At 44.7% G+C, this 12,560-nt stretch overlaps 7 protein-coding genes across 7 annotated transcripts; 6 read left to right on the top strand and 1 right to left on the bottom strand.

Moving 5' to 3' along the window:
* Positions 1–491: 491 nt before the first annotated feature.
* Positions 492–2,564, top strand: HG536_0H04200 (Zn(II)2Cys6 transcription factor domain-containing protein; the record flags this gene model as incomplete). Its single annotated transcript, XM_037285822.1, has 1 exon — positions 492–2,564. The coding sequence occupies one exon, from the start codon at positions 492–494 to the stop codon at positions 2,562–2,564; it is 2,073 nt and encodes a 690-aa protein (XP_037141718.1).
* Positions 2,565–4,930: 2,366 nt separating this feature from the next.
* SEC22 (SNAP receptor SEC22) lies at positions 4,931–5,470 on the top strand (the record flags this gene model as incomplete). Its single annotated transcript, XM_037285821.1, has 1 exon — positions 4,931–5,470. The coding sequence occupies one exon, from the start codon at positions 4,931–4,933 to the stop codon at positions 5,468–5,470; it is 540 nt and encodes a 179-aa protein (XP_037141717.1).
* A 671-nt stretch (positions 5,471–6,141) lies between these two features.
* Positions 6,142–7,197, top strand: DCS1 (5'-(N(7)-methyl 5'-triphosphoguanosine)-(mRNA) diphosphatase; the record flags this gene model as incomplete). Its single annotated transcript, XM_037285820.1, has 1 exon — positions 6,142–7,197. The coding sequence occupies one exon, from the start codon at positions 6,142–6,144 to the stop codon at positions 7,195–7,197; it is 1,056 nt and encodes a 351-aa protein (XP_037141716.1).
* Positions 7,198–7,333: 136 nt separating this feature from the next.
* CMG1 (Cmg1p) lies at positions 7,334–8,077 on the top strand (the record flags this gene model as incomplete). The annotated part of the gene is made up of 1 exon (XM_037285819.1): positions 7,334–8,077. The coding sequence occupies one exon, from the start codon at positions 7,334–7,336 to the stop codon at positions 8,075–8,077; it is 744 nt and encodes a 247-aa protein (XP_037141715.1).
* Positions 8,078–8,240: 163 nt separating this feature from the next.
* On the top strand, positions 8,241–9,050 carry MED4 (Med4p; the record flags this gene model as incomplete). The annotated part of the gene is made up of 1 exon (XM_037285818.1): positions 8,241–9,050. One exon carries the CDS (start codon positions 8,241–8,243, stop codon positions 9,048–9,050), a length of 810 nt encoding a protein of 269 aa, XP_037141714.1.
* Positions 9,051–9,124: 74 nt separating this feature from the next.
* Positions 9,125–10,990, bottom strand: ALE1 (lysophospholipid acyltransferase; the record flags this gene model as incomplete). Its single annotated transcript, XM_037285817.1, has 1 exon — positions 9,125–10,990. The coding sequence occupies one exon, from the start codon at positions 10,988–10,990 to the stop codon at positions 9,125–9,127; it is 1,866 nt and encodes a 621-aa protein (XP_037141713.1).
* A 381-nt stretch (positions 10,991–11,371) lies between these two features.
* Positions 11,372–12,559, top strand: HEM15 (ferrochelatase HEM15; the record flags this gene model as incomplete). The annotated part of the gene is made up of 1 exon (XM_037285816.1): positions 11,372–12,559. One exon carries the CDS (start codon positions 11,372–11,374, stop codon positions 12,557–12,559), a length of 1,188 nt encoding a protein of 395 aa, XP_037141712.1.
* Between the last annotated feature and the right edge of the window lies 1 nt (position 12,560).

Below are 12,560 nucleotides of genomic sequence, written 5' to 3'. Positions count from 1 at the left end.
ACATCGATAAGCAATATAGACTCGGCGCCAGTGGCATCGGGAAGAACAAGCAGAGAAGCTTGGAATTGTGCCGATGAGATAAACAACAATCCTAGTAAACGAAACGTGGTGATGGAGCTGAAATGGGGGTAAAACTGAGAGATTGGTAATTAGCCGCCGAGGTTATTTTCTTCTGGAAATGCAACGATCTAATCGTTTGATCATGGTGTGGGTAGACTTTGAAGGTACTGACGTCAAAGTCCGATGGGCGATTGATGTGTCGTTGAAATTTTGTCACGTGATACAGGGCAAGCAAGCCCTAACTGGAAAGATTAGGGCTGCGTCTTAGCTCCGCGGACAATGGAGCTAGGATTATTAATTGTTGACCATTGACAATGGCTTATCCAGTTCATCTCGACATAAACCGGTGGCAACAGTTTTCCGAATGTAACGTGGGTCTTTGAGTTCGAAAGCGCAAAGGCTCAAACGTTTGGAGGAGGTTATCTTTTGTCATGAGTGAAGCTCCAAGGGCAGTCAAGAGAAGGAGGAAGGTCGTCAAGTCCTGCACATTCTGCAGAAAGAGAAAATTGAAATGTGATCATGGGAAGCCCATGTGCAACCAATGCTTGGAGAGGAAGCTACCCAATTGTCTCTACACGGATCACTTCAATTTCCAGTTAACGACTGACGAGCTGTTTAGCGACTCACCTAACGTCGAGCTCATTCGCAGGATTAACGAGCTGGAGGAGAAACTTAAGGACTTTGAAGGTGGCGCAGTGAGTGATGGTACTCATTCTTCATCGACTCCTAGTTCTGGCCGTTCGTCGATATCAACTGGTCCCAGAAACAATCCACTCTGGGCCTATAGGACTTTTATACAGATGGATGGGCAGTGTATTGTTTTCGGACCCACTTCGTGGAGGACAACGGTAGTGGCTCAAGGTGACCGGTTCGTGGCGGAATACAAAAAACTATGGGATATGATTATGCCCGAGAGGTGCAAATGGATGAGCAGTTCGTGGAAGACGCAAAAGATGCCGATAACACCTGAGGAAGAATGTGCGACAGGCGCTCTTTGTAAGGAGTTACCAGGATATCAAGAGCTGCGGAAAAGCGTTATCAAATACTTCGATGACGAGTACCACGTAATGTTTAAGGTGTTGGATAAAGAGAAAACTCTGAATGATTTGGAGCGTTGCTTCATCCGCTCTCCGGATGACCAGGATCGTGTGATAGATATAATTGCACCAGATGGCGATGGTAATCTCTGTAAGGCGGCGCTGATCCTGATGATACTGTGCTTAACGAAACTTGAAGGGGCACCACCGCCTTTATTCAGCAAATTTTTTACATCATTGACCGCGTTAAACTTGTCTACCAAATTAAGTTTCGTCGAGAGATCGCAATTTTTGCTGCTGCGATTTTTCAACAATGTCTATTACTCGTACGTCTGCGAGGAGGCTCCTCAGGTAGGCGGTATGGTCGCGGAACTGTGTGAGTGTTCGATGAATTTGGGGTTGGCAGAGGCGAATACCTACTACAAGGGCAAAGAGAGTGAAGTTGGGCCGCTTTATACCCTAAATAACGCTTGGTTGTGGACCTTGTACGCGGATGTACTGGTTGCTTTTGAGTTTGGCAGGCCACTTCTCATATCGGATGACCATTTCGACCCTGAGACACTAAAGCTTTATGAGCAGACCGAGGAAGAATGCGGTGGTTTGCTGCGCAGAAGACGCTTAATGCTCATGAAATTCATACAGGTCTCCCGTTATTGTATTATGGAAATCAACTCACGATCAAGTTCTGGTAACATCGATGTGGCGATAGAGCAGCTGATAGCATATATTCAAGACAATCTTTTACCGATACGATGTTACACTTCGCAGGAAACAATTCCAACTGTTGACTTTTTTGATGTCACTGTTTTGGCGCCGAGCCTCGGCATGTTGTTAAACTTTCATAACATTCAGCGAACGTGGTTGAATTCTCCTCTGACTACGGTAAAGAATGGCTTAGTCAAGTTTGGGCTTCTCTCACTATCTTTATCAGTGAACACAATCCTTGGTATTCTCGAAAGGGACGCCGGCAAGGATGGCCATAGGGCGCTGCATTTCGCATTACTGCTAGTAAATCCCTTACTGATGAGGGTGCTTTCTGAGATGTATTCTGCCTTCTTCTATAAACTTTCTCTCTTCGAAGATGGATTGATCAAATCCATCGATTGGGGTACTTGCGCAGTTGAACTTCATAACTTGGATGTGCCGACTTCGGAATACTACTCGTTTGTTGGAGCCATTAATATGTTTAGGGAGATGATTGATGAGCTCTTTGAACCCTCGAAAGCTCACTTGCAAGCTTTGTTCTTCAAATCCCACGCAATTGCAACCACATTGGCGTTGGAGAAAGTTAGCAGAACTCTTTTTGACAGGGCCCGCGAGTCGAGAACGAAAGCCGAGAATTATTGCAGTTTCACTGATGAAGGAACTATCTCACAGGAGACGTTGAATGAAATGACTGATATATTTTGGAGCACTTACGATCAACAATCTCAGGATCTGTGGTCCATGAAGCCACAAGATTTTTGAGCAATCGTTCATTCTGTTTTTGTGAGTATTCAAGGGTTAAACAAAGAACTCAGTGCTATCACCAAGATCTAGTGGGTCCATAACTTCTGTAAGTATCATCAGCACGCTTCTCCTTTGGCATGCTGACCCCCTCGTTGTTTTTGGACGTTCTTCATTATCGGTTAAAGGCTAATTTAAACCTTCAAAAAGAGGTAATATTTAAGTAATTGAAGAAGACTTCGCCGCTTTGGTGGATGTCGGTTCAGACAAAAACCGGTCAGATAATGGCATTTAAGAAACCAGGAGAGGCGGGAGGTATGATTGCAAGAAATATCAGGATTGGACGCCAATTCACCCAATCGTGTACTTTTCGCCTGGATAGGGAACAGTAATCAGATCTTCTGTTTTCATTAAAAAAATATACTGATTGCCCCGAGTTCTCTCCATGAAGGTACTTCCGTTATAAAAATATTAAGAGAATACAGTACCTATTCATACAAATGAATCGGTAGATATAGTGACTGAGTGTGAAAAAGTACTAGATCCAATCCAGACGGTATGCGAGCGGTGAAAGCAACCGGACTGCGCTTATCTTCTTTAGAAAAACAACTTGATTGAGGGGCTGCTTGGAAGGTTTGGCAGATCTCGCTTACGATTGCTATTGTTTAGGAGACGTGCACGGCTCTGTCTTTATGCAAAACGTTACAGAGGTTTTGACCTTTTTGCTCGAAAGCTAACCATTTTTAAAAGTTATTGCTCTTTGGGTATTGACAAGGTTCTGACTGGTTTCAATACGGCTTCACTTGGGGATCCACAATACCGAAAAGAGGCCGCAGTCTTCTCACTTCCATCAAGGACACAAGAGTAACTACGTTGGCGTCGTTATAGCTTACCGCAGGCAGTTTACTATTTATAGTGATTGGAAACGCTCGGTTCGCTCGGTTTTTAACCTTCAAGTGGGGACTGAGCAACGGGAGAACTCAAGTTGCTCGACGCATTCAGATGCAGTCGCCAGAATCATTTTTGTTTATCGCTGGCGTCATATTTTGGAAAGTGATTTAATCCTAAGGTAGTACGGATGAGCCTAAGTTGTAACATCTCTTTTTTTTTAACCATGAAGAGGATATCAGAATATTGGAAACAATCGGAAACTTGTGCTTTCAGAATTGCGGATTGTCATTGCATACCTTCAATATCTTTCCTCATAAAAATCCGATTATTTCTTTGATGAATCTTTTTCCAGATGGTTCAAAGCCTAATAATGGTATTTTTCTTCTGAAGCCACGGTAAAGCTATACGATAAAGTTTGATGACTGCTGATCTCCCGGAGACTGATTTGTCACCATTTCACCACAAACCCCCCTGTAGAAGCCGCAGCAATGGACTGAAAAGCTGTAAGGGACTCATTATCGCTATTTTATATCCCATGGCTTTTGACAGTCTCAGAAGCCTCAGTTGGATAGTGTTGCTTCGGTCCTGTGTCTCGTGGCCTTTGCAATCAGAACCAATTGCGTCAGCTGCACCTAAAAACTATACCACGAACTATTGAGCATGTTATTCGACAAATGATTTCGGTCCTTGCTTTAATCTGTCCCTTTGCGGCTAAGCTGCTCGGCAGGGTTCTAACATAGTATAGAGCACTTTGTTGTTGTGCCTTAAGGACCGTGAAGAGCCCGAAAGACCTCTGTATATCGCTCGCCACCGCTTCTGAGACGTTTCAAGATATTTATGACTATTAAATCAATCACCAAGAACTGGCAGGTCTGTGGTATTACAAGCGAAGTATTTTGCACTACAGACTAAACCACAAGACTTTATGGACCTCGCGTACTTATAAGGATAGGACCAATAATATTCCGATGGAGTAGACGCTTTCCACAGATGTCAAGTCTTTGTGATGACAAACTGCTTGGTGTAGAAAAGCCCTCTTTTCCGCAGTTCAAGGGACAATAATCAAAGGCCCACGTTGAGTTGCTTAGGATCCAAGTATGACGTTTCCGACGTCAGAGGTTTGAGACAAACTACAGGAACATGGAGGGCAATAGAAAAATTTTCCATCTATTTTATACTTCTTAAGCTGCTTTTATAATGTAAATTGACCATGTTAAATAACCATATGTTATGAGCTAGGTTTTTTATCAAGCCGCACTAGGCGAGGTCAACAAAAAATGCTTGCTTCAACAGCTGTGAGACCAAGATAACTGACAGGGTCCCAAGCATAGGAAAATGATCAAGTCTACGTTGATATACAGAGAGGACGGTATGTGAATCTTGCTAACTATCTAAGTCTTTGTTCACTTACTAACGCCGGTGAAGGACTGCCACTATGTGCATCGGTGGACGACGATACAGACCCATCATTGACAGAGCAAAAGAAGAAGGTAAAGATGGTAATTTCGCGGATGACGCCACAGTCTGCTGATGAGGCCACGTTGGAAAGCGGCAACTACGAGATTCATTACCTGAAACTCTCTGTAGTGGTCTATTTTGTGATTTGTGAGAAGGGATACCCACGTAATTTGGCGTTCTCGTATCTGAACGATGTGGCACAGGAGTTCGAGCACTCATATGGCCTCGAGAGCACGAAGCCTACCGTGAGACCGTATGCGTTTGTCAGCTTCGACAACTTTTTGCAAAAGACAAGAAAGACGTACAGCGATAAGAAAGTGCAAGACAACTTGGACCAATTGAATCAGGAGCTCCATGGGGTTAAACAGATTATGTCCAAGAACATTGAGGATTTGCTGTACCGAGGCGACTCCCTGGATAAGATGAGCGATCTGAGTGCATCTTTGAAGGAAAGCTCCAAGAAGTACAGGAAGTCCGCCCAGAAGATTAATTTCGATCTGTTGATCAGTCAGTACGCACCAATAGCTATTGTCGCGTTGTTTTTCGTATTCCTGATCTGGTGGATCTTCCTTAGGTAAGGCATCGCTTGTCCACCCCTTTGGCCAGGGCTTCTTTGTAGCTGTAACCTAAGTAGACAAGCTACCGCAAAGACGTGGGCAGGCTGGGAAGCAAGAGCTCGGCACGCCATGCGGCTAGCATACGGCTGGCACTCAATGGCCGCCTACTAGGCAACGTGTAACTTTATACAAGGCGCATTCACCCTCCCATATCACTACAAATAGCTCCAATAGCTCCCTCCAGCGACATCTACGAGATAATATAATAACCCATTCAAAACGTACAACAGCGCAGCGCCATTAAAGCCAATTCTGGCGCGGGAAGCCCTACCAAGCCCTAACTGCGACGGACGCGAAATTTTTTACGCGTCTTGGTCACTGTATACGAAAGAGAAATCGTTATGTACGACTCCGATCACGTGACTCATTTTTTCTGGGGGTCCCAGCGATGGCTTGAGCAAGGGCTCTGCCTAAGGTAATTGCTGTCCTCCATAGGGGATCGATGAACTTAGCCAGTAGGAGGAATCATGAGATGTTGTCGTTTGATTAACTCCCGATAAGGTTTGCTTCACACGGTCTTTCAGGGTATAAGAGGTGAGAAGATTTGATTGGGTTTTTGTTTGGTTTGGTTTATTTGCATTTGACGGTGCGGCTAGGTGATCTAGAAAGTTGTTGAAATTGTTTGATTTGAGATGGTTGCTAATATTGGAGCATTGATCTCTAAGTTTGAGTACGAGAGGGTACTCGATTCGAATCCGCAAACAAAAGTTGTATCGCTTCTGGGGACGATTGATAATAAGGCGGCGATAGTGACGGCGGAAAAGACACATTTTTCCGTGGATGAGACGATCAAGAAACCAGGTCCCAATGGGCGTCGTACTCCGATTTTTTTCCAATGCGAGAATGAGTATTCGTGTGTCAACAGCATTGAAGAATTGAAGGAGATCGCTTCGAATGATATCTACTACTGGGGCTTAGCAGTACTGAAACAGGATATGGAGCACAATCCGACCGCCAAATTGAATCTTATTTGGCCTGCAACGCCGGTCCACATTCGGAAATACGAGCAGCAGAATTTGCATCTCGTGCGGGAGTCTCCGGAGCTGTACCTGCAGGTTGTTGAGCCCTATATCCAGGAGTTTTTTGATCAGGGACGGTTGAAATGGGTTAATAATATCCTGTACGGGGGCGCTGAAGCTGATCGAGTGGTTTACAAAGATTTTTCCGAAGATAAAAAGGATGATGGGTTTATCATCTTGCCCGATATGAAGTGGGATGGCGTGAATTTGGACGCGCTGTATCTTGTGGCGATTGTGTACAGAGCTGACATCCGATCGATGCGGGATCTCAGGCCGAACGACCGGGAGTGGCTGATCAAGCTCAACAACAAGATTCGGACCATCGTGCCAGCATGCTACAACTACGCGGTGCATGCAGATGAGTTGCGGATCTTTGTCCACTACCAGCCATCCTACTACCATTTCCACATCCACATCGTCAACATCAGGCACGCCGGGCTGGGCGACGGTGTCGCTGCGGGGAAGGCGTTCTTGCTCGAAGACATCATCGAAAGTCTTGGCTACTTGGGGCCCAACGGTTTTATGAACAGAACTTTAACGTATGTTATTGGTGACAACCATGAGCTGTGGAATAGAGGTCTGAAAGACGCTGTTGCTCTCCAGCTCGAGAAGGACGGGATTCCCAAGTTGCCCAAAGTGGTCAACAAATTTAATCAGGTTGTCGACTAGCAATCTGACGCTTGTGATTTATGTAAACATGTATTGCGGACCATTTTCCATACCTATATATTATCTTAACGGTGCTTTTAAGCAATCTTACGGTAAGTTCGGAAAATTCACATTAAGGTAGTTAACGTTCATCCCAATGAAAAGGACAAGAAGCCCTCAAGGAGACGATGGTGGGGCCGTTGATAGCTGTGATAGCGTTGATCATCATCAAGGTGAAGAAGGAGCTCAAGAAGAGGAAAGCGAGAAAGGAAGCAAACGAATTAGACGATCCCCCTCCAGCATACAGCGAATATTGAAGCCAAATGAAACAGAAGGTCGTCCAGCGGGCAACACAGATAGTGATTCTGTTTCGAAGCGAGTGCGGGAAACTCAAAATCTCCAAGAGAAGCTTTTCACTTGGGAGAGGATGCAGAGGATCGCCTTTGAATTGACGAAAGATATCGAGCTTTATACACCAGGACAAGATCCCCGAGATTTCAACGTTCTTTGGCGGTCCTACGTCAGACAGCTCAACCAGGTCTACGAGAAGATCCCATCGAGCGTTGAACCTTATTCCTCGCACGATGAAGAGACCAGTTTGTCTGAGGCTGACGATAGTCACGAAAATGTTGATGTGCCGATCATCTCTGATGAGTCTGTCAAGGTAGTGCCTCAACGAGAGGAATCTTCGGTCCCAGAGGTAGAGTCCCTGCCCGAATATGATGGCGAGGACGAAGAGCTCGATCTTTTCATGGAGACAAGCATAGATGAAAGGATAATGAGATTGAATGTGTTTCTGAGGTCGGAGCTCTATTTCTGTTACTACTGCAAAGTGCAATATAAGAGTGAGCAAGACATGTTCGAGCGCTGTCCTGGCATCACTGAAGATGATCATAGGTGAGATCAGTCTTCTTTCTGTGTATATCTTAGTGTTGTGTATATTTAACCGTTCCCGTTCTTTAAACGTAAATCACTAACCAATATGTTCATCTGTTCCGGAAGAATAGACTGAAGATCTCCCGGAGACAGCCTGCTACGAAGGATTGAATAAGTATTGGGAGGCCATGAGTGAATTCCCAACTAGTAGCCACTCGATGAGCCACATGAGATCGTCTTCAACTTCCTTGATGGACGCTACTGTAAACTTAGGTAACGAGGATGAGCTTTCAAAGGTTAAAATCTACAGCGATTTGACACAATACGAAGAAGTTCTAGCTGAATTGGTCGCCTCTGTAGACAACTTCAAACCGGATGTAAAGATTGCCAAGAGACTCATACAAGTCGACAAGGATTTGTACGAAAGTGTCAAAGCATTTACACAGTACGACCAGATAGACCGGGAACTAAGAAGGCTCGAGAAGGAATCAAATGATCTGGATCAAAGAACACGTAACATTTTAGAAACTCTGAACGATTGTTATAACAACTTGAACGCTCTGCCGACGCTAGAGCAAGTCGAGTTCGAGAGACAGACTATCCTCGAGCAGAGGAAGAAAATCAACTCTTCAGTCCTTCTGGAGTACGGCACAAAGCTGTCCAAGTTTACCAAGATCCCCCCTACACTGGATAGGGGCGCAACAGGTCCCAATAATTTCATTTGGCCTGCGGAAGATGCCTTAAGAAGAGGGATGCTGGCTTTGGCTTCTCTACACAGTAAAGAGATCACCAGGATACCGGGGGAACCCGAGGACGTCTCTGAAGCTAGCCAACCTGTTACTCAAGAGGAACCAATACAGCAGGAATCGCCGGAGCAATCGCAAGCAGTACATTTGCAGAAGAGAAATTCATACGTGCATAGTGAAGATACTGCAACAGAGCAGAACGATGATGAGATGGATTTGGACCTTGATATTTTCAATCCGGATGAGTTTTGAGAAACTAGCTCGGTTATGAGGAATACGTTGCCAGAAACTACATACGAATGGATGCTGCGATGTTGAGATATACCTCAGTTGTGATCTTCCGTTTCAGGAGTAGGCTTGGGCAAATACTCGCTGAAGCTCATTCTCCTTTTCACTCCAGTGGTGGGGTCAGCAGAAGCGCTACGAAGTTCTTCTTTGAACCTGTTGAAAGCAATTGCGAGGTTTTCTTCTTCTATCTCCAGCCCATTCTTCTCCCTCCAATCATTGTAATCGTTGCGGAACTCTTCCCATGCCTCTTTAGCGTCAGACATTTCGTATGAGTCGATCGCTGGTATGCCCAGGTTCATCTCGACTTCTTTAGGATGTTTCTTCTCGTAAGCAAGCTTTTCAGAGAGTATGCCACCTAAAGATGCAGATGAAGTCGCAATCTCCTGTTCCAATTTCTTCTGTTTGATGATTGACCTTTCTTTGGGTTGTTTTGATTTGCAGAACTTGATAACCTGCTTTGCATAAGGACCTTTGAATAGGAAGAATGTTATAGCGATACCAATGTGGATGTAGAAATAGACCGAGCTCCAAGCTTGCAAAGATTTTTTCAAGTCTAGAATGATAAAGGGCTGAACCATGAACCCAAAAGCTACTTTAATGACATAGAAGCAAATTGCATCGTAGATCCACTTGTATGGGAGAGGAGTTTTTCCGTCTTCTGCCATAAACATTGGCCTGAAATTGCGTCTGTATATCTTACCGCAAGTTTGATAAAGTGCACCAGTTGCAAAGGTTAGGTAATAGCCTGGTCTAGTTCCATGCCAAAATGCGGAAGTCAAAAACGTGAACAAAGTGGAACGGAACCCTGGTTTCTTACCTTTCTTAGCCACACGCAAATAGACATAGTTTTTCAACCATTTATTTGTATTCATGTTCCAGGCTTCCAGCATCTCCCTGGTACTTTGTGCCATTTCCACTGAATATATGTCGATGTTCTGAACACGATTCCACTTTATTGTTTGCGTCTTCGGATCATATCCATTGTACCCTAACCCACATAATATGCAAGATGCCTCTGCTATCGTCCAAGCAGCATAGTACTTGAAACGAAATGTCATCCCCAGAAAGTACATGTAGTTTATTCTGTAGAAGAATGATCTTTGATTGAATTTTTCAAAATCCAACATGTAGTCTACTGAGATGTATTTTGGTGCCACGGCACTGAGATACATCCATCCCAAACCTTGGATCACCTTCCACAGAGCCAGTCTGCCGTTCTTTGGAATCTGCCTTCTCTGTCCAGGGTGTAGACGTCTCCTGGGTTTTCTCTTCTCTGGCAGGTCATGGAACATCTCACAATTCAGCCAGCTATCAAAATCTGCAAAGTCAAAACTTGGGCCAGTCAACAGGCTAGGATAGAAATATGCGTACGCTAGAAATTCCAACAACGATGGATGTTTCTCGATCGCCCGGGACTTTTGATAATCCGTCAGCGAATTCTTGTCTTTCTCGCAAGATCCATCGTAATAAGACCATGCAAAAGCTGTCAATTTCATAACCAACACCATTTGCGAGCCTGTGATATCCACTGTGTCGCTGTTAGAAGCGTTAATGAACTGCGCGTGCAGATGGTTGAATGCCAGATGTCCCATCAGAAAGATGAAGTTCAAATGAGGCATGAAACTCGACCGGTAGAATCTTGTGATAACATATGTGAACATGGTGCTGATGAAAAGCGTTTGAAACCCCTTATAAAGGTTCAGCACTCCAAAGAGGTATAGCATCGACACCCCGGTAATGTAACAACATTTCAAACTCACCCGCCTGTCTGGCAGCCTCTTCAAGATCGCATTGAAAGGGAAAGATCCTAGCAGACAAAGGGCATATCTCAGCATGAAATCGTTGATCCCATATTTTTGCGATATCCATCGCAAGGTTGTATCGATCGGATTGTAGATCTTCATTGTGACCCACCAGCTGGTCAAACTCTTCTAAGAACAGCAGCAATCACCAATGCCCGCGCAATATCTCAGCTGCAGCTATATAAACCCTCCGAAGTGGTGATTTGACTAACTCTGCTTCTTGTGGTTGTTTGTTGCCAGGTTCGTTCGTGTCTCTACTAGCTTGGCAGGCTCAACAATTTAGCGGAAGCTAATATACGAAGCTATGAGATACGAAAAGCCAAAGGCTGTCAAGGACTCGAAGAGCTAGGTATACTAGTTGCGTTGCTGGTTACGCTGGTGATCTGTTCCGGGTTTAAAATTCGCCGTTTTCTGCTTCGTTTACGACCTGTTGAAGGACTGTGAAGACGACAAGAGTTCGATTGTTTGTAGGCTATCTGATTGATGTTAGCTGGATTTAGAGTAGGCAGAGAGCTTTTTCCGAAGACTTTGTCTTCAATGGCTGGAAATAGGGTATCCGTAATGCCTGGAAGGGCCCGGTCATTGAGCGACGCCAGATCTCCTACTGGAATTGTGTTCATGAATATGGGGGGGCCCTCTACGATTGCTGAGACTTACGACTTCTTGTTTGAACTCTTCTCAGACAACGACTTGATTCCAATCAGCAAGAATTATCAGCGTTCAATTGCGAAGTGGATTGCAAAGTTCCGCAGTCCCAAGATTGAGAAACAATATGAGGAGATAGGCGGTGGCTCTCCGATCCGCAAATGGTCAGAATATCAGGCCAAGAGAGTTTGCGAGATCTTGGACGAAACCTGCCCGGAAACCGCGCCTCATAAACCATACGTGGCCTTTCGTTACGCCAAGCCATTGACCCACGCAGCTTACGAGCAGCTACTGAAAGACGGTGTCAGAAGAGCTGTTGCCTTCACTCAATATCCGCAGTTCTCATACTCAACCACAGGTTCGTCTCTGAATGAACTGTGGAGAAAAATAAAGGAATTGGATCCGGAGAGGAAGATCAGTTGGTCAACCATCGACCGTTGGCCTACCAACGATGGTTTAACTAGTGGGTTTGCTGAGAATATCCAGAAAAAGCTGCTAGAGTTTCCTAGTGAAGTGAGAAATAATGTAACTCTGCTATTCTCTGCCCATTCCTTACCTATGGATGTGATTAACACCGGTGACGCTTATCCAGCGGAAGTGGCTGCAACTGTAAACAAAGTCATGCAAAAGCTGGGATTTAGCAATCCGTATAGATTAGTTTGGCAATCACAGGTTGGCCCTAAGCCATGGTTGGGCGCGCAAACAGCAAAGATAGCTGAGTTTTTAGCTCCAGAGACTGATGGGCTTCTTTTGATCCCAATTGCCTTTACATCAGACCACATTGAAACTTTGTTCGAGATTGACCAAGAACTCATTGCCGAATCACCTTACAAGGACAGAATGAAAAGGTGTGAGTCTCTAAATGGTAATGAAACCTTTATAAACGGCATGGCGCAATTAGTCGAACAGCATCTGAAGTCAGGTGAGTTATACTCCAAGCAGTTGCCTTTGGACTTTACGCTGGGCAAATCCAATGACCCAATCAAGGATCTATCTCTTGTGTTTGGGGATCACTCTAAGAAATAAT

Source organism: Torulaspora globosa, chromosome 8, assembly GCF_014133895.1.
Source record: "Torulaspora globosa chromosome 8, complete sequence".
Lineage (NCBI taxonomy): Eukaryota > Fungi > Ascomycota > Saccharomycetes > Saccharomycetales > Saccharomycetaceae > Torulaspora > Torulaspora globosa.
The sequence above is the reverse complement of the archived record's forward strand: the minus strand, read 5'-3'. Positions and strand labels throughout refer to the sequence as shown.